The 21,813-nt window shown below is 43.4% G+C and overlaps 1 protein-coding gene across 1 annotated transcript in view; it reads right to left on the minus strand.

The window, feature by feature from the left end:
• The window catches only part of UGGT2 (UDP-glucose glycoprotein glucosyltransferase 2), a 246,877-nt gene extending 227,389 nt beyond the window's left edge, over positions 1-19,488 (minus strand). The window contains exons 1-2 of the mRNA XM_019524912.1: positions 19,300-19,488; positions 15,752-15,834 (exon numbers count right to left, since the gene is read on the minus strand). Of these exons, the coding sequence (XP_019380457.1) occupies positions 15,752-15,834; positions 19,300-19,451 (235 nt within the window). The 5' untranslated portion in view covers positions 19,452-19,488. The remainder of the gene's footprint in view (positions 1-15,751; positions 15,835-19,299) is intronic.
• Between the last annotated feature and the right edge of the window lie 2,325 nt (positions 19,489-21,813).

The raw sequence follows: 21,813 nt of genomic DNA on the forward strand, positions 1-21,813 counted from the left end.
AGAAGGCTGAGGGGGGATCTTGTGGCCTGTTACAAACTGGTCAGGGGGGATCAGAAGGCATTGGGGGAGTCACTGTTCCCCCGAGCACAGCCAGGAGTGACCAGGAACAACGGTCACAAGCTAGCAGAGGGTAGATTTAGGTTAGACATCAGAAGGCGCTATTTCACGGTCAGGGCGGCTAGGGTCTGGAACCAACTTCCAAGGGAGGTGGTGCAGGCTCCTACCCTGGGGGTTTTTAAGAAGAGGTTAGATGAACACCTTGCTGGGGTCGTTTGACCCCAGTACTCTTTCCTGCCATGGCAGGGGGTCGAACTAGATGATCTTCTCAGGTCCCTTCCGACCCTAGAAACTATGAAATTATATATGTTGTCAGTAACTACTTGGGCCACTCTTCCATGTGTTTAAGAAAGAAATTACCCAAGAGCCCAATTTTTGAGTTTTAATATACAGGTTTTTTTCCCCAAATTTGTGAATTCTTGCATAGAACTCTGCAGCCCATAAGCACAGTCTCAGTCACCCCACTGGAGGTGACTGTGGCCAGTGGAACTAAGACAGTGACAGCAACTCCTTTCAGGACAATTTAAAGTTAAGCCAGTCACATAACTGAATACATTTCATACTGTCCCTATCTGGAACATAATTCCTTCTTACACAATGCTGTAGAACAGTGATTTTCAATCACGGTGCCATAGCACACTAGGGTGCCTTGAGATCCTTTCACAGGTAATGCAGGGTACCACATAATATTAGCACTGGTAAGCATGCAAACATTCAGAAGATAAACCCAGGCTGGCTGCAGGGATATTTTGCCCCAAGTGGCACAATTTGCCCCACACCAAAGTGCATGTCCAGGCACACGCCGAGGCAAAAAGCCCTGGCTTAAATTTGCACCACTTCTATTTGAGCTGTTGCAAGTGCATGTACTTGCATAGAAGCAGTGCAAATTTGAGCTGGGACAGGGCAGGGATGGGGGACTCAGGGGGCAGGCAGGGGATGGGACAGGGATGGGGGTGTTCGGGGAGCAGGCAGGGGTCCCCCCCATGGTCCTCTCCCCCCTCTTCCACCCACCCCTTACTTACCTGCAGTGGAGCCTGGGTCCAGCTCCCTGCAGCTGGCACGCTGCCTGTCCTGCATGGGCAGGCAGTGTGCTGCAGCACCAGGGCGAGGACCAACCAAGGAGACACTCTGGCTGCTACCAGAGCGTCTTTGTGGAGGACTCAGCCTCCAGTTGCCTCAGGGCACAATCCTGAACCATGCCCTACCCTGATGTTTTTCGCTGTGGGTTTTTTTGACTCCTGTATATCCAGGGGTCTTATTTTGCCCCCACGCTGCAAATGTGCAACACAGGGAATGTTTTCTCATTCCTGCACATGCCTCTTGCAGCATCTCAAAGGAGTTTGAGATGCTGCAAGAGGCATGTGCAGGCTCATCTGGATGCACTCATAGGGTGCATCCAGATGAGCGCGCATGTGCACTCTGCAGCACCTCAAAGGCTTTTCAGGCACCACAAAACTCATGTGGTTCACATGAATAGGTTCTCCATGCTGCACATTTGCAGTGTGGAAGCAAATTTAGATATCAGGAACTCCTGGTATCAAAAAAAAAATGGGGCCTAAAAAAGCAGGGTGGTGTAGGTGGCTGCAGCACACACTGCCCAAAGCCAGAGCCTGGCTGGGCACAGCCACACCCTGGGTGCTGGCCAGGCTCTACATGCTCAGATTGCCACAGCTGTAGCTCCGGGAGGCCACCAAGAAAGTCTGCTGGGGCCAATCCAGGTTCTGGCCCTGGCCTCCCCTACCCCACCCAGGGCAATTTGCTACCCCCCATAGCACACATGCAGGGGCGTTCCCTGGGGACAAGTAGCAGTGGCACAACTATATGCTGCTATTTAACTCCAGGGAAATGCATGTGCATTCTCATCTGGACACAGCCATAGAATCTGACCTTTCTAATGAAAGAATAGAGCTTCTGAAGGTCTAGACTTCTATCTTTCTTCTGCTAAATCAACCAACTAAATGAGCTTCAGATTTTTTGCAATTCCTCATGAGCAGGATCACTGAAAACAGATGGAAAAGGAGAACTGCAGTGGGAGAGGCACAGTGATGTATTGAATAAAGTAACCCTGTTGGATAGTCTACAAAAATGGTACTATGGAAATCTAAGTAGCAGCAAAAATGGTTACAAATGAAACATGCCAAATTATTCCTTAAAGCATCTATCTAATACGTATAAAGAAAAATTTTGTTCTTTCAGCCTGGGGAACATGTAATCATCTCTGAAGTGCAAGGCCAGTACAGTGTATGGCCCCAGCTGCTAGGAAGTTGGACAGCACTGATTTTAAAAGGTGTAAGAGATGACTCTAGCAACTACTGACTAGCTAATGATGCCAAAGTAATGAAGTTGTTAATTCAGGAATCTTTCAAAAAGGTATGAGAAGCTAAAAATATAATTAATACCATTAAAATGATTTAACAGAAAATAGCTCTTGACAAACAACTTCCTCACTTTTTTTTTTCTTTGGTCAAAGCCTGGTTGATAATGACAACTGCATTGATAAAGTACACTTTGATTTCTTGAAAGTGTTTGGTGGTAAAACATGACATTTTAATTAAAAACCTTGTATTATATAAAATTAAAACGACACATTTTAGATGGAGTAAAACTGGCTCACTGACAGATCTCACAGTATAGCTTTTAATGGTGAAACATCAATTAGTAAAGCCTTTACTATTCAGGGACCCAAAGACACTGGGTTTTGGTCCAAATACTACTTGATATTTTTACTAACAAGCTGGATAATGTTATAAAATCTTTCTTTATTATCAGGTATTGAGGTTGATCATCACAAAACCTCACTAGAGAGGTGAGAGACTTTTTAAGAGCTAAGACCTGCCTGCCCAAAGGAATTTTCCATCTATTGACTCCTCTATGAAATCCTGTGAAATATGAACTTTCATTTCTACCCAGGAGAACTTTTATAATCCCAATGCCCAATGAAGGGTGTTTGTGTCCGAAAGCTTGTACTTAAAGAATTTTTTTTGCAAAAATCTTGTTGGTCTAAAAAAAGATATCACTGCTACTATGAGCCCATATTTATTTATCATCATGCAAATGATACAAAGATTGGTAGCGTAGTAAATAATGTGAAGCACATGTAATTCTTGAAAGATCAAAATCTAATTTGTTTTAATACACTGTATAGCCAAATGCAAGGTAACACACCTGGGAACAAAGGACACAGGTTATATAGTTGAAAGTGCTTTGCAGTAGCACCTGATAAAATCAAGTACCTCCCACTGGCAACATTTTCTCTTGAAACATTCTCAGTATCATGTATTCAGATGACACTTCCTACAATAGCAAACTTCCCTTAGAATGTGGATAGGCAATAGGACTGTGTGAATAGGGAAGTATTCGATTCGGATTTGGATTCAGCCAAGTTGGAGGATAGTGATTCGATTCCGAGATTCAGATCACTGTCCTAAATCAATTCAGCCAAATCAGTTTTGAAACAGATTTGGCGCTGATTCGGAGAGATTTGGTGAGTTGGATAGGCCAGAGAGAGCCACGGGAGAAGCCCCCTACGGCTGCCATGCCCGGCCCCATCCCCCGCCCAGCCCTGGCACTTTAAAAAAAAAAGCCCCGCATTCACCAGCTGCAGCAGCAGAGATTAGGGCCTCTGAGTGCTTGTGGTAAAGCCCCGCTGTGCAGCATGGGGTGGGGGGAGCAGCAGGGATCACCCCCCACCTGACACCCGCGCAGCAGCTGCTCTGTGGCAGCATGGCTCGGCAGGGCACCGTGCACTGTCTGGGAGCTGGGGCCACTGAGGCTGAGTACTGGCAGGCTCCAGCTGACATGTGGAGTCACCCCAGCTCCCAGGTGAATCAAACCAGGAGCTGGGGAAATGTTAAGGTCCCTGAACGTTCCCTCAGTTTCCGGTTTGATTCCCCTAGAGGCCCTAATCATTGCACCCAGAGGCCCTAATCACTGCTGCTGCAGCTGATGAGTGTTGGGCTTTTTTTTTTTTTTTTTAAGTGCTGGGATACTGTGGCCAAGCGGAGGAGGATGGGGCTGGGCAGGGCACCCATGGGGGCTTCTCGCATGGCTCCTCCAGCTGTGCCTGCCTCCACCCTGGTGGGGGGAGCTGCGGGGGCTCTGCCCTGCTGCCGCTTGCCCAAACGGCATGGGGGGTGGGAGATGCGATGCAGGTGTAGCTCACTCCGGGTGGCAGCAGAGCATAGTCCCTGTTCCCAGCACTGCTGTGCTCGCATCAGTGCTGGGAGCGGGGGCTCTGCCCTGCTGCTGCTTGCCAACTGGTGCGAGGGGCGCGGGATGCGGATGCGGCAGCACTGGGAATGGAGGCTCTGCCCTACTGCCACTTGCCCCCTTCCTCTTGGAGCAAGCTGCGCCCACATCCCACCCTGGCTGGGCAAGCGGCAGCAGGGCAGAGACCCTGCTCTGCACGCTGCTGTGTTTACATCCCATGTCCCCCCCTCCCCAAGTAATGTGCCCCCCACCCCAACTGGGCAGCTTGTCCCATCCCCAATCCCTCCCTCCCCCAACCCCAACAGACTTACCAGCTGGAGGTAGCTGTCAGCTGCCTGTTTAGTCTATGGCCGAATCTCCAAATCAGCCCAATCTTTTTCCAAAGCTTTTCTGAATCAATTTGGATGCTGTGAATCAATTCAGAACTTTACTTGGTCTCCCAATTCGATTTGGATTCAGAGATTTGGTCTCCAAATCGGGCCGAATCTCTTCCAAATCGAATCAGCTACCAAAGCTTCGCACAGCCCTAGTAGGCAATCTATGAACTCCAGGCCAGATTCAGCTTGTAAAGAGATGTGATCCAACCTGCAAAGATCATTGGTGGGGGTGGAAGGAAGGAAGAAAGGAGGGGTTACAGCATTGCAGTGGCATTCTGCAGCAGCAGGAAATCAGTGGCATATGGAGAAAAAGGTGCCAGAATGGAGGCCTCCACATGGAGATTTCTGTGCCCTAATTCAGCTGCTGCATTTTTAAGAATGCACCAACATGAGTGAATAGCAGCAGTGGCTGAAGTAGGGGGGTGAAAGAGTGCCCACTAGGTTTATAAAACAGTGGTCCAGAGCAACATTTAGTATCATGCAGAAGCAGGGAAACAGCAAGGGAAATGGTTGTGTCACAAGTGGCCTGCCTTAGGGCTGAGACACATTCCTTTGACCTGCCCTTTGTAAAATGTTGCCAGCTTCTGCCTTACAACAACGTATCTCCAGGGCATTGACATGTTCCTAGTGGCAGAAGTCTAGTGTATCTTTGTGTCTTATAAAGCAATGACTCAGAAAATGATCTGGGGATTGTTGTAGCAAAGATAACTACTTCAACAAAAGCTTTCAGTACAAAACCATGCTTATACGATCCTTATAAAATGGGAGAATATCAAGCAGGCACTGGGAAATAGTCTTTTGAAGAGTTCAAAGGTAGGCCACAAAAGTGATCCTAGGACTGTAAAATAAGATTTACAAATGTGAGGCTTACGAAATTCAATCTATTCCAAGGGTCACCAACCCAGAGCATGGCACCTGATGCCATTTTTCTCAGCATGCCACAGCTGGCCCAGGCTCTGGGCAGCTGTCACTGGCCACAGAGCTCAGGCTGCTTGCAGCAGGCTACCAGAAGGCTGCAAGCCCTCCTGTAAGCAGTCCAGGCTCTATGGCAAGCAGCAGCTGCCTAGAACCCAGGCCAGCTGTAGCAGGCAGCTGGGAGGCTGCAACAGCTGCACCGGGCTCCACAGCCCCAGCTAGGCTCCATGGCAGTGGCAGCTGCATGCACGACCTGAGGCAGCCATGGGGGGAGGGGCCTGGGGCAGCGCAGATCGTGGGCATGCTGCAAACAGCTGTACTGAAGCCCCAGTCTGGCTCCCCCACCATGGTAGTAAGTAGTTCTCTTCTCTCCCTCACTCCTGGGAAGCTGCCCAGAAAGTGGGATGTGGCCAGGGGGAGGGAGGCATGCAGCATCCATCTGTCACCGTCTGGTCCATCATGGGTGCAAGGCAGGGGCTGGCCCCCTTGCCTGGAAGTGCTCCGCCTCCGAAAGCTCTGGAGACAGTGGGCACTCAGGGGGGTCCCTTCACCTCGTGAGTGGGCACTGAGGGAGGCACCACCACCACAATGACATCATGCCACTGAGCTAGGAACCCCGAGAAGGTGCCTCTAGCTGCCCAGGATGTTCTGAGGTGCCACCATAGGCACCGCAAATCCCCTCCTGGCCCTTCTAATTCATAAGCATGGCAGGGAGCCAGTATCTTTTTCTCGCTGCTTCCTTAGGGCTGCTTGTAGCAAGCAGCCATGAGGCTGCAAGCAGCAGCACTGGGGTCCAGAGCCCAAGCCCAGTTCACTGCTGGCAGTAGCTGCACGTGAACCTCAGGTAGCACAGCAGGGAAGGACCCAAGACTGCACTACCACAATAAGGATTGGGCTCCTAGCACCTTCCCTGCCATCCACCCCAGCATGCCAACATCTTCCAGGTTGCAGGGTTTTTTGGCACTTGGCCCAAAAACATTGCCAGCCCCTGACCTATTCAATTTATCGAAGAGATAACTGTCTGTAGGTACTTATATATAAAAGGGCAACTGGTATGGCTAGCTTTACAATTTCATGGACAAAGACATAACAGGGCTGTGTCTGGAAGTTGAAAACACAAACTCCACATTCCATAAAAGGCAATTTCCTAGCCTGTAGGGCAATTAAACACCTAAATAGTTTATGAGGAGATGAGGTAGGCTCACTAATCACCTAAGTGATTATGATTAAGTTAGATACGCTTTAATTTAGTGTTTGGGAGAAGTCTGTGGCTTGCATTTGCAGCAGGTTATATCAGAAGACAGGAACTGTCTTAGAGTCTATAATAGAGAGGCAAATATATGGTCTGGGTTCACGTGCCCTCTATCAAATCTGACACTAAGTTGTTGTTGCAGAGGAAAATGATACAGCAAATCCCCCTTCAAGTCATGTATTGTAAGATTTCTAATGCTGATCATGAAACTATTGTCGGCATTGGTTCCATTCCTTAAACGGAATTATTGAAATTTTCAAAACATGTCTGTTTCAGAGGCCAAGTATACTTGTTTCTGGCAGTTTGGTATCCTGCACCAATTATTCCAGGAAAAATAAATTGGTTGGTATCCAACAGGTTGGATTTATTACCCTGCAGGTTGGTATCGTTTTCCTGAGGAACCCAATAGACCTTGCAGTTAAATAGCCATTCACAATCTGATGGGTGCTTTTGTTACCAATACAAGTCCAGATAAACAGAATCTGGAATAGAGCCTCAAAGTAATATTAAATGCTACAAGTTTAAACAGCACCTCAAAAGCATCAAAGGCTGCTCTCAGGGAACGCTTAGCAATGAATGGAACTTCAGCAGCATTCAGGGCTTGGATCAGCCACCATTTTAGCACAAATTAGTCAATCAGCACAATATCACCTATGGCTAGTTTGGATAGTATTGAGAGTTCATTACTCTAAAATAGTGAACTTTTTTCTACCTAAACAGTAGGTGGTAAGTAGTAGGTAGGCTTCTTACCTTTTTCTATCCAAAGGGTTAGAATGCACATCACCTTCTTTAACACTTGAGCAAAGGCTATCCCTATCAGTAAATTTAGAAGTGGAAGGACAAGATGTCTTACATGATTCATCTGGTAAAACTTAGCTGTTTTCTTTGAACATGCCAGTCCAGAGATTGAAATCTTAGCCTAAAATATGAGCTAAGAATATAAAACACTGAGTGATTTCTTTTAAGGTTATCAAAGGGAAGTTTAACACAGTTGCCATCTGGTCTTGCCAGAGGTAGCTCACATAAAGTCAGAAAGCCAGTAAGCAAGCCAAGGTCATGAGAAAAGCACGAAGTATCAGTGACAAAGGATTTAGGACAGGGAGTAAAAGGCAAGACAAGGATATGTGAACAGACTTAGCAGTGCTTACAGAACAGAAGGTCAATACTTTGTGTAGCAAAGGTCATGTATGAAGGCAGTCCCTTATGTCAGGAATTAAGCCAATTGGGTGGTTGAGCAAAGGCTGTATTGGAAACAAGCTAGGACTGATAGGGGGTACATCTACATGTTCATTAAAGTGTCGTAATTACAGCATATTAAGGTTAGTATCTGTAATTACTACTTCTGTTAACAGTAGAAGTCCAGGTAATTACAGATACTAACCTTAATGCACCATAATTGCCACTACTGCTCATTAGCGCAGATGAACAGTTTTTATGTGATGCTAATGCACAGTAGATTTATTCTACTGCGCATTAGCACGGCTAGCAAAAACCATGCTAACGCGCAGAATTAGCTTACTACGACATTAATGTCTCATGTAGACGTGCCCAGAGAACAGAAACTTGACTCATGTGAGAACCATCTCGTTCAGCAACACCCCCCCCACATTTATGCTTAATCAGATCTAATCTAATACATTCATCCTGAATGCCAATTTGTGTATGTTTCCAGTTATAGGCTTTGATGAGGTTCCCACCATCCTGGAGTTGGAGCAGAGATTCAGAGCTACAAGATTTAGCTGCAAAAGCTTCCTACAGTGACATAGCCTAGAGGTGATACCAATTATTTAGCTTTCTAACCTTGGAGAAAAAGTTATGCAAGAAGCAACAAGATGATGAATGATCTTCCCCCAAACAACTGAGACAACCAACATGTCTTAGGCAAGAAAATCAACTGGGGAAAAAAACTCTGAATGCTGGCTTCGTCTCCAGTTTCAACTGTTTGAAAAATCTTCAGCTCTCATTCACCAGTACACCTCTATCCAAATGTCCTCAGGAAAAAGAGTAGAGAAGGGTCTGCAGGATTCCCTGGTTAATAAATCTAGAATCAGTCAAGTGAAAAAAAAGTACTGGGCAACTCCTCAAAACTCCCTCCCTTCTGTTATCTATTGGAAATCCAGGTTTGTTCCTGACAGCATTGCATAGGTTTTAATGAGACTAGAGCTAGAGGAAAAAGAACTTTTAAAGACTCTTATTCTTAGTGTTTGGGATATTCACCCTGAATTTAATCCTGTTACTTTTATTTATATCTCACAGATTTTGTTAAACATTTCCTCTCCCACATTGTACACAACACAGATACTGGTAGAACATTATTTGATATCTTGCTCATCTAGGAAATTATACTTCTTTCCCTTACTTATTTCCCCAAGATGTGCTTTTTAAATCTTTCTTCAAATCAATGCCTTCAGCTCTTTAAGGTTTCTTTTCTCTGACTTCTTTTGAATATATACTGACATTTTCTGAAACGTGCGTAGGCAGATTGCTTGTTATATTGAAGTTTTTTTTTAATTTTCTTCTTGCCCTCTTATTGCCTATCCTCTTCCCACATAACTAAACTCATTTAGCATTTGTTTGCTTTCTTCTTACTTTCATGTTCACAATCTCTCATCTCTTGTTCAAATCTTATTTACTATGCCTCTATTTTGTGCCACAAAAACATTCCATAAAATGAAATCTCTGCAAAGGCTATTTGTTCTAATTTACAATACTACATTTTTTGGTAAATGCTATAGAATCACAGTAGCTGTGATAGCTCCGGGAATTTACAAGACGACAGATTTGTCTGATAATAATTGGAATGGGTTAGGTGAAGGAGGTGGTTTCTCAGTTTTTCTAACATTCTCCTGCATAGTAGTGTAGCATATTTAAAGTTGTGCATATTAGTAAGGGGTCATCTGCTTCTTTCCCACACTTGATGAAGATAATTTTGTTTCTGAAACCTTTCTGGACATCTTTTAACAATATAGGTGGTCAAATAAAAGAGTTTGTGTGGTCCTTGTAAAAAATGGGAGACAAATCGATATAAACCCTCCTAGTACCGTAAAAACACAAGAATAGAAGGGACCTGCCAGGCCACCAAGTCCAGACACAATCTCCTTTGCCAGGAAACTGCCCTCTTAGTTATTCCATATGGAACAGGGATAAGCAATTATTTCAGGTGGAGGGCCGCTTACCAAGTTTTGGCAAGCCATCAAGCACCACATGACAGGCAGCCAGGGGCAGATAAATATTTTCTACATTTTTTAGGGGTCCCACAGGCCACATAGAACGGCCTGGTGGGCCACATTGTGGCCACCCCAATATAGAATGTATTTGAACTGTACTGTCCAATTACATTCCCTGTTGCCTGTCTTTATGTTTTGTACAGCACTTACCAGCAAAGCACTAGCAACACTCAGACAACCTAGGTCTAATGTCAGTAGTACCAAGCAGCAATTGTCAAAGATAATATGGCGGGAAATGCAAGTATTTCTGTAAGGCTAAAACTTAGTTTCTGATTACCTTTGACGCTACCATGATTTTCAACATCCAACTTAGTTCCTACAAAAATACCATACTTATTTGAATGGGGGGAGTTCATCTTATATTTGAGTAAATATGGCAGTAAATTTCTATGGAAGTTTACATATTACTACTATCCCAGGATAACATTCACCTGAACAATTTAAGAAAGCATTACATGAATAAGTTTTTTTTTTCCAAATACACAGGTCGTGGATACAAATACATATATTTGATCTTACTACAGATAATCCATACAAGATATGTTTAAAATACCTACAACACATTTATAAAAATCTTTGAACACTAAAAAATCTAAAACATCCTTAAAAACTGCAGAAGTTCTTGCTGTTGCATAATAAATGAACTTTCACTATCACTAACAGTCTTCTACTGTCTACTTATCCTTAACTTGCCTCCTTAACTGAATTATGGTGATAGTTACAGCCATAAATTCAAAGTTTATGCCTTAAAAGGGACAGTCGCACAACTCAATGCATTTTACAATATTTGTATGACTTTTATGATGTACGATTTTCTAACAGACTAAAAATTGCATGGGAATAAAATATAATTAGAATGCTTGATTTTTTTCTCTGCATTGTTGCTTGTAGAGAAATAAAGTGTAGAATATTTTGTAACAAAGATTAAAGTTTGACATAAATATATTACTTAAAAGTGAATAGGACTGCAACCCAATAAAGCACATAAGTACACACTCAATTTCAATCATATTTTAATCCCATATTCTGCACTAAATAATTTTGGTCAGTGTTATTTATGTGTTGATTTATGATGACATAAATATGTTTTGCAGAAAAAACAGAACTCTTTAGTTGTTACATTGCTATGTATAGTTTTTTGAGACTGAGTGGATTAACCAAATCATTTTTTGGAAAAGGAATCACTCAGTAATTATGATAGTGGGAAAAGGGCTGTACATATAAATTTAACCCTCCCACAGCCACTGCTAACAGCAACTACTGACTTCAACAGTGGCTGTGATTTGAGTTAAAGACTGAGCTTTTGCCTGAAGCAACCAGTGAGCTGGCTGAAGGCAAGGAAGCTGCTCCATGGGATCACCTTTCAGTCAGGACCCTGGAAGAATCTTTTTTTTTCCTTCTTCATTCTGCCTTCCCAAAACTAGATGCATGCCTTACTGGAGGATATAGGGTATGTGAACAAAACATAGTACATTTCGTCACTGTATGTTGACCTTTAAACCGTTTTCTATTCATGTGCAATCCATGCTCAATAAACCAAAAAAAAATGAAAGTAATCAATTGAAATTCAGTAAGGACAAGAGCAAAGTACTGCACTTGGGACCAAACAATTGCAGGCATAAATATGAATTGGGGCATTATTGGGTGGGCTGAAATACTACAGAAAAGGACCTGGGGGTTGCCGAACACTGCAAGGTGAATATGAGCCAAAAGTGTTCACTGCAACAACAACAAAAAAGCAAGTTTTCTGGGGTGTATTTAAAGCAGCATTGCTTGCAAGTCAAAGTGATTCTTCTGCTCTATTCAGTATTCAAGAAAGACACTGACAAATTAGAAAGAGCCTAGCAAAGATCAGCAAAAAATGTTAGAGAGGTCTAGGAATCTGATTTACAAGAAAAGATTAAAAGAACAGGGATTATTTAGTCTGCAGAAGAGAAGATAGAGAGATCTGATAACCATCATCAAATATGTGAAGGGTGGTTGTAATAGTAGAGTAAAAAAGAAGGGTAAGGGTGTCACCCTGTAGGCAACTCATTGCCAGAAGCAGCAATAGTGTTTTTTCAGGCAAAGGTGGTCTACCCATGTCAGAAAAGTCATGTTGCCAATCTGGCAAGTAGTGCATGTAGCCACCATACTGGAATCCAAGATGGCTGCCACGAATTCACGTTTTGGTCAATATTTCAGCCCCGAGTAGAGTTAGAAAATTAATTTCAATGATGAATCCAACATTGTATGAACTGAGATCAACTGTAACATTTCTTCGTGGTAACCATCTTGGATGCCAAGATGGGGCACATGAACTTACAGTTTTGGTCATTATTATATATCCAAAAGGTTTGCAGAATTGCTACATCAACTCTGTTCTGTTTCAGATTCCCTCAACATGAAAACCTCTGATGATCATCAACAAGAGGCTCACCCTTATTTCCCTTAAGCAAATATTACAATGAAACTGATAGGATCGCTGAGTCCAGCAAAGTGCAGGAGGTACAACTCAGAATCAACAAGATGTACCATATGTCTCAAAGCAGGTTCACAGTCAGCAATTATCCAAGGTTCACCTGCTGGATTTCCTCAAAGAATGAGGCATTTGTTCAGCGTAGGGCAGTTGCTGAATTCAACACTTGTTATGGTAGTACTAGCAAACTGCCCGTCAAGAATGACAGGAGGAGAGGGGCAGGCAGGGACAGAGACCTGCGTCCACCCCCCTCACCTTGGGCCAGGACCACTCCACACTCCCCCCCTGCTGCTTCAGGCCAAGGCCGGAGCCACTCCCTGCCTTCCCCCCACCACTTCAGGCTGGGGCCACTCCCCACCTCCCCCCATCACTTCAGGCTGGGGCCTGGGCCATTTCCCCCCTCCCCTTTGGGCAGGGGCTGGGGCCGCTCCCCACCTGCCCCCTGCTGCTTCGGACTGGGGCTGGGAGTGTTCCCTGCCTCCCCCTGCTGCTTTAGGCTGGGGCCAGGGCCCACGACCATGGTGGCAGTCGTGGCTGCGCACAGCCACCGGTAACACCCCCTCTCCCTTCTTGCTTCCCTCCCTTCCCTGTTTCCTATGACAACAAAATCTAAAGACCTTATTGGTCAATTTATACCCTACTATAAAGAAGACAGTAACATGCTATTCTCTGCTGGAACAGGGGACAAGACAAAGAGCAACAGCCTTAAATGGCAGTAAGGGAAATGTAGGGAGAAAATTCTCTCAATCTGTGAGTGGTTAAGTACTGGAACAGACTACCTAGGGAGGTTGTCAGATCTCCATCCTTGGAAATTTTTAAGGGTAGGTTAGACAAACACATGCACAGAATGATTAGGTAGGGGTGATCTTGCCTTAAACAAGGGCTTGGACTAGGTGGCCTTCAGCTCTACTTTTTCTACCATGCTTATTTGAATACTTACTGTGTGACAATTTATCAATCAATACTTCACAAAATCCAACAAATATTGTACTTACTAAATTACCCTTAATCCTCTAACTCTGTAATTTCATCACACTAAAAATATCAAATTGATCAGGCATAATTTTAATGTTTACCCATCTTACTCATTGATACTGGTATATATTGCTTTTTAATTATTCTCTCAATAATTGTTCCATCCTCTTACCTAGTTTTAAAGTAAAATTTACCAGATGACTATTGGAAGTCTTTTCATGTTAAATGCAAGAATCTCCATGATTTATTTTTCCATTCTTTTGCCATCGCCCCTAATTTTCCACAAATCTTCACACAACTGCCAATGGGTCAAAATGAAAATCTACCAGCCATGCAGCAGTAGAGTTTCCTTACCTGTTTTTATATGAAGTCATCTTATATTATTACTTCTTTATATCATACTGTATATAATAATTCACATCATACTTATATTAGTTCTTTAACTTCTTTACTAGTTAATTACCCACAATGCTTCCCTTTCAACACATTGAGTTAAAGATCTCATACATATTACAAGCATTGTTGATTTTATTTTCTTTATAATCACGGATCCTGGTTTTCTCTGATAAAAAGAATCTCCAATTTTCAGATTTAAAAAAGTAACTCAATATCCACATTTTTCTGTGATTAAAATGAAACACCACTATTATATAGATATAAACAACTGGTATTTCATTTTAATCATGGAAAAATGTGGATTTTGGGTTACTTTTTTAATCTAAAAATTTGGGATTTTTTTTTTAAATCAGAGAAAACCAGGATTCCTGCTCATAACAAAATAACAGATCAACTTTTTCCTCCAAAACTTGTTCTCCTCTCACACGATATCTCATTTTCTCTTAAAAGTGTTGGCTCCTTCAATAACACTACTTCAACTGTACTGTTATATATATTTACAATTCAACTGTACTGTAGTATTATGTATATACTTACTTGCTTATGCATATTTTTTTTACTTTCCAACTCTATTACAGTATTTAAAAATACAGTTTGTGTGATACAAATCATTCTACCGGGTCTAAGTTAAGATAAAATATAGTTTTATTTTAATTAAAGAAAAATTATTTAGCTGAAAACACAGTGCTTTTCAGTTTTATTAAATATAAATGAAAGGAAAAAAACACACTTTGATGTTCATACAAGGAGTTCCACAGCAAGACCACTATCGAGACATAAGGATTCCATCAGGGATCTTGCTGCACAAAAGAGTAAAAGGGGATACATAGGACCCTTTCCATTCTCCACAAGGAAACTACTGATAAAGTGGCTCTGTACTTCCCAACGTAGAGGGTAGGACCAGGGCTCTACTGTTCCCGCATGCACCAGCAGAAACTGAAGCCAGCAAAATGTCAGAACGTTTTCACTAGTAAACTGAGGTAAGGTAGACTTTGAATCACAACCTGGTCCTTGCCTCACTTCTGGGACAATGCAGACTCTTACTGTGTTTCACAAGGTATGAATTCTGTTGTAAATGAACAGTAGCATAACTAACTTTTAAATGGATTTAACTTAAACATCTTAGAGTTGTAGATCAATCTTTTTTCCTGTACGTTTAACCATTTTCTCTTTATTTTTTCCAATCACAACTAACATTACTAAATTTACATAAATCATAATAATACTGCTTTATGTAATGATGTGAGCCTGTTTAAAGACAGGGCAACTTCATCTTCAGGTTGACAAGCCCTGTACTGGTCCATCAGGCTAAGCATTATCCATTATAGTGTTGTAGGTTTAGACAGTTCTACATTAAGGAAGGAATGTCCAATTAATTTGGTTCTATGGGTTGGATCTAGACTGCACGGAATAAATTCATTAAGTGGCTGCTAGATCTACTGCATTGGCATGGCTAGAGAGCCAGAGGACAAAACTGCCACCGCTCATGTCTCTTTCTTTCCCCAACTGATTTAGTTGCCAACCACACCCAAAGACACCAAAATCAGAAGCAGGGTGAGCAGTGGCAGCACTCATCACTTGGGTTCCAGAGCTGTGCCAATGCAGTGGCTCCTGCAGGCAGCAATCAGATCACTGATAGGCTGCCTGAAACCTGTGGGATGCTACTTGGAGAGCCACATTTTAAGCTAAGAGTAGTTGTGAATAGTCAGATAAAGGGAAAGCATGTACTCAGATAAGGTATTGCCTTTGTAACAGGGGAACCTCTACAAAAAAGTAATGAATTGTCAGTCTTTATTTCATGGGAACTATGATGTTAATAATTAGATGATAATTATATTTAGTATGTATTGTATATTAGAGCTAGCATGCTTTTTCATTTACTTACCTCCTTGCTTATAAATTGTTAATTCTCGTACAGTTTCCAAAAATTGCCAAAACTTCTCATTACCTTCTTCTGCAATAAATTCACTGTTTAAAAATAAATGAAATGAATTTGTCCATATGTTGAATCTGTTTAATAGCACAGATTTAAAAACACTACAGCTATTTAAAAAGTGGTAAGTAATAGTCCAGTACCCTTCTATTATAAAATGAGGAATGTGGACTTGTTTCTCCCAATTAATGAAAAAATAAAACTAAAATGCTATCAATCTGATAGAAACTCAGCAGTCACAGATATTCACCAAAGAATGAACAAATTACTACCTCGTACAAAAATAGATACAAGTGATAGTCTGCTTTATTTTTTCCACATGTATAGCAATATACAAAATATGCGTATATAATTAAATACGCGTACAATTTTATTTGCTTAGTAACTACAATTCATACATGAAAATACATATTTCATAATTTGAGAATTTTCAATTAGTCACAAAATACACATCCATGACAATGACCTAGCTGGAAATCTAATGTGGCCTCTGACATCTGAGCTTTTAAGATGGGTCATTTGTTTCTAATAGTTAAAAACAGTTAAAGACAACCACTTGGTTTTGCTTTAAATGTAGTCTCTCCATTTAGCTTACATTCTTTTAAACCAAACTTCTATTTTTCAAAAGACCTCCATTTTTAAAGACTAAAAATGTAGGTATTTTCAACTCTATTGTATCCAAAGTTCACACATACATTTACTGCTGTTTGTCTGAGTGGTTTCTATTACTTCCCCATTTGTATGAGTATTTCACACAGTGACAGAAGAGGTAAAAAGTTTGGAAATAGGACCACAAAACCGTAGTTTGGCAGGGAGACTAAAGCTATATGCAATGCTAAACCCTACTTTTATTTACTTTCTTGAAAATTGTAAATCAAGTGGATTTCAAATTAACATGATTCATCCAAAGTTTATGGGTGTGTTTGTGATGGGTTTATTTTTGTGATTTTGTTTTTACAATTATAACTATACATCTGTCTCCCATATCAACTATTACATTTGACACAAGTTTCCCTGGTGGTGACTGGGGGGGGGGAGGGGATGTGATATTGAGCACTAAAGTAGCAAAGTGTAAATTAGCTGGTCACTGTTCTTCAGTTTAAGCTACAATGCATTTAAGCAGGGAAAACATGAAATATTTTAACTGCTAGACCGAAAAATATTTAGACAATTCCAAGGTAAGTACCATATAAAAAGATACAGCACCATATAAAAAGGGACAAAGGCATACGAACTGTTATGTCAGTGGAAGTATTACGGCAGTCACACTGCAAAGAGAGGACCTCACTGAACTTTTCAAGCCTCAAACTGATCATTCATTATTTGCAGAGAGGAAAGAATCAATTTTAAGGACAGGCTATTCCACATCTGTCTACTCGGAGATTTCTGTACCCTCCTCTAAAGCCAAGAGTCAGGGTAGTGTTCCAATTTAACTTATTTAGAGATGCATAAACTTGCATAAGCAAGAGCTCACAATGTCAGACACTATGATAGGGTTAGAGAGGCTTTGATAGACCCACACGGCACTGGCAGTCCTAAGGGTCACAGCCTTATGATGTGGACACAAATTTTTGGGTTGGATGCAGTGTCCTGGTTCTCACTCGACTCCTCCCTCCATATACCTCTAACTGGCTGGAGTCTAAAGCAGGGGTGGGCAATTGTTTTGGGCGAAGGGCCATTTACTGAGTTTTGGAAAGCCATTAAGGGCTGCATGACAGGCAGGCAGGGGCAGATAAATATTAATTTTCTAAATGTTTTAGAGGCCCCGTGGGCTGCTTCCAGCCCGCGAGCTGCATTTTGCCCACCTCAGTCTAAAGCAAGTTTTTTGCTGGTTCCTGAAAGGCCTTAATACTGTGAAAGGATTCTTGCTAAATCCTTTCACAGTCCCCTAGAGCAGTGGTCTCCAAACTTTTTTGATTGTGCACCCCTATCAGTGAAAAATTTTTGAGCACGCATCTCCAATATATATATATATTTATATAAACATAAATATCAATAGAAGTTCTAATGTTTTCTTTCCGCACCCCAATGGATTGTTTTGCGCACCCCACTTTGGAGACCATTGCCCTAGAGGAACCCTACCCCTATGCACTTTCACCACATGGAAAATAGAAAACCTTATTCAAAGACTGCATCGTGGTATACAATATTCAAAATTCTTTATGTCCTGCTTGGAGTAAAAATACCTTGATATGATGCTGCCTTCCTGAATATAATGCCCTTATTTTTCATGAGGTTCCTACAATTTTTAAAAATTCAGAGCACTTACACACATGCAGGGAGACTGCTCCAATGTACTGTAAATCCAGTGTATTGGAGAACATTCAATTAATCGAGCTTTCTGGAGCACAGAAATTAACATGTTCCAGCAGCCTCCACTGTCATATGTATCAGCATCCCTGCGCTGAAAAATCATGGCAGGGCGCTTTGAACTAAAGCTCCTCAAAAGAGTTTTCATTCAAATTGCCCAGGCACCATTTTTTCAGTGCAGGGATGCCAATACACATGATGCTTGGGTGCTTTTAATTAGCATGGCTTGCTAATTAAAACACCACCTCCCACGTCCCCAAGCATGTCTATAAACACCCTCAGTGACTTTGTTTATCCAAGGGCCTGACTGCAGGAGCTTCCAACACAGCAAAATCTTGCACACGAAAGCTTATGCAGTTCCGAATGAGTTTGTCTAGGAGGTGCAGCTCCACCTGCCTTTGGCATCATGCTCTCCCTTCCTCTCAAAGGAGCACATGGCTCAACTGATGTGACCACAGCTCTGATTCAACATGGCAAACTCCTAGAGCACCAGGATCTCAGCTTCTTGACACAAGCCTTTTTTTGAAAAAAAGGAGTGCTTCTCAGCCTTTTGCTGAAGATGAAGTGAGGTGAGGGCATGCAAACCCCAAGGCCTCCGGGCCCGGAGCTTACACCTAGGATGCCTGCCTGGATTTGGGGGTGTATCCGAAGCCTCAGAGGATATGTGACTGGCGAAAGAGCCACACAGACTTGAGCTCAAGTCGAATTTTGGAACCCAATTCCTGGGCTTTGCCCAACCGAATGTGGAAATATGACATGGCCTTAAATAAAATGATAACAACAGAAACTATTATTATTATTAGAAGAAATGTCAATTGCTGGGATCCCCCTATGTAGAGGAGCCCCCAAACCTGCAGCAGACACTGCAAAAAACAGGCCCTCAATCCAGGCAAAGACCTGTGGAGAGGCGGTGAGACCCAGCAACACCTGCCAAGCTGCAATGCCCTTCCGCAGTCAGCACCACACCCAGCTGGCAAAGCCCCTGTACCTGCGCCCAGGGCTGGGCAGCTCGGGCATGGGGCCGTGCCCAGGGCCCCGTGGAATGACCTCCCCTCCCATCCCCTTTTTAAACCGGTGTACGTTCCGTGTGTCCTCAGCCTTTAGCCCGCGGCAGCTGGAAGGAGCAGAGGCCCAGGATGGGGGTGGGGGCGGAGGCATCTTCCCCGGCCGGGTGAGAGGGGGGCACGCACCTCGCCTCCAGTAGTAGCGGTGGGGCGGCCCACTTGGCCGCCAGACTGGCCGTCACGGCCTTAGAGGAGGCCGCGGCGCCACCCGGCCACGGTGGGAGCGGGAGCAGCAGCGGGAGCAGCAGCGGGACGAGGAGCGCCGGGGCGGCCGCCATGGGGAACGGGAGCAGGGCAAGAAGGCGGGCGTTGCCACGAGACAAACCGCCGAGACAACCCACACCCCCACTTGCCACACAAGAACCTGACAGAAAAACCCCCGCCCCTACGCCCAGCGGCTCCTGCTCATATTGGTCCGCCTCCGCAACGCCGCGGGCTACTGGTCCTGGAGCGAGCCAATCCTAGGCGGCCGCTGTATGAATGGCGGCGGGGCGGGGCGGGGCTCAGAGCGGAGACCGTTAGGCTACGAACGTTCGCCGTGCCACGACACTGACGGCCCTAACAGTATCTCCCCGCCAGGGGGCGCTGGTTCGGCCCCGGAGTCCAGGGTCCCACGTAGCTGCTGCTGGAGGGCCGAGGGGGCGGGGGCGGAGCTGAGGTCGGGCTGTCTGGGGGCTTCTACCAGCCCCCGAAGTTGAAAGCTGCTGACAGTGCTGGGGAGCTCGGGGGTCACCGAGGCACCTTTAAAGGGAAGGAGCTCGGGGAGGTTTAGCGGTGCAGCACGCCCGATCCCGCCTTGGCGGCCCTCTTTGCACCTCACTGACACAGTCTGCCCTGAGGAGAACCGGCGTCGCCGCGAACATAGGGACAGTCTTCAAATTAGAGGCTCGACGCTTTGCCGGCTCTTACGTGTTTCTCTGCCGCGTCGCACACATCCTCCCACCCCTCCGCGCACACGCACACCCACAAACCCTCCCTCTAAGTCCCACCCTTCCACACATACACACACACGAAGCCACCCCCCTTACACACCCTCCCACCCTTCCTCTCTCACACCCCCCCAACCTCACCCCCTCACAGAACCCACCCTATCTTTTACGGTGGATTTTCAGTTGTTCCAGAGTTTGACATGTACCTGTTTGGTCCCTTGTGATTTGTACCAGTCTGCTAGGTGGGCTTTCTGTGCATTTAAAACCTGGGTTTTTGAGAATCTGTACAATTTAAAAATATATTCTAGCTATCAGGATTTTGCAGAATATCTTAACCTTACAGGGTTCAGTTAGGAAGTGTATACACTCACTGTATAGAAAGCAAGCAAGTAAGCATGCAAGCGCTCTTTCCTGCCCAGGGCAGGGGGCCAGACTCCATGATCTGCTGAGGTCCCTTCTGACCCTAGCATCTATGAATCTATGAAAGATAAAGAAAAACTTTTGATGTTTAGGTCAATACTATAGTTTTCAAAGACTGTGCCAGTGGGTGGATGGGTGTCTGTGCCCCCCCCCCCACACACACACACACACACTTAGCACCTGAGTTTGGAAATGCTGCATCACTACGCAAGAATTATTTGAAATGTCCTGTTTGTTTGAAGAAGCTCTGAAAGGTTTATCAGTGCAGCAAACAGATCCCTCCTTATGCAGTCCTCTTACACGCTAGAATCTGGACAGGTCCTGAGGGGTATCTGCATAGCCATGAACATAGGGACAGTCTTCAAATTAGAGTCTCAAAGACATGCTGTCCCCTCTTAAATCTGGTTCGTCCCTCCACCCCAACACACATTCTCTCTCTTTCTATCAGTCTCTTTTTTGTGGTCATTGTTTGAGGAATGTTTTATGCTCATACTGATCTCCAGGTACAGCCAAATGAGAATTTGAACTTCTATTTTCACCTCTTCCGAATGATATCTTTCGTAATTAATTTTTATATTGTGGTAGCGCCCAGAGGTCACATACAAGATTGGATAAGGTTATGCCAGAGACTAAACAAGCACATTCAACAACAGTTTTGATGCCAAACTGCTTAGACTGCTTAGGTTTCCCACTTCAGTGAACACTGAAGAGCATGGTTAGTTTTAATTAGTCCATATTTCCCAATATCACTAGATTGCAGTGGTGAATAAGTCTGAGTCACTTTATATTTATTTTAATACATTTACATAACTAAGTACATAGAAGAAATAAGTAGTCAAGTCTTTTGTTCTGTTCACCTTTTTTACCCCTCTTTACAGCATCAGCGTTTAACTCTCCTCATTCATTTCTGTCTGCAAGCACAGGTTTCAGAATTTGGGATAAAATTTTGGGCAAGGAGGAACAGAAAATAATGAAGGCCAGAACAAAACTATTTTTTATCCTTCTGGATAGAGGATTTGAATTTGATGGAATGAAAGAGTCTAAAAGTCAGATTTAAGATCATTCTTCTAACATATTAATTGAATAACTATTTGAGATAAATATTTTTAGAAAACAAAGGAAGAAGGGTGTTTGTTCCGGAAAGCTTGTGAAGAACAATGTTTCCAACTATTTGGTCTAATAAAATATATCACATGTACCCAAAGAACCTTGTCTGCCTTTAGAAAACAAAAATATTTTTTGGCAGAAGAGAAACAATTACAGCTAACTTTGAAAATTATTTATATAACAG

Source organism: Gavialis gangeticus, unplaced genomic scaffold (assembly GCF_001723915.1).
Source record: "Gavialis gangeticus isolate Ggan-Ray unplaced genomic scaffold, GavGan_comp1, whole genome shotgun sequence".
Taxonomy (NCBI): Eukaryota; Metazoa; Chordata; order Crocodylia; family Gavialidae; genus Gavialis; species Gavialis gangeticus.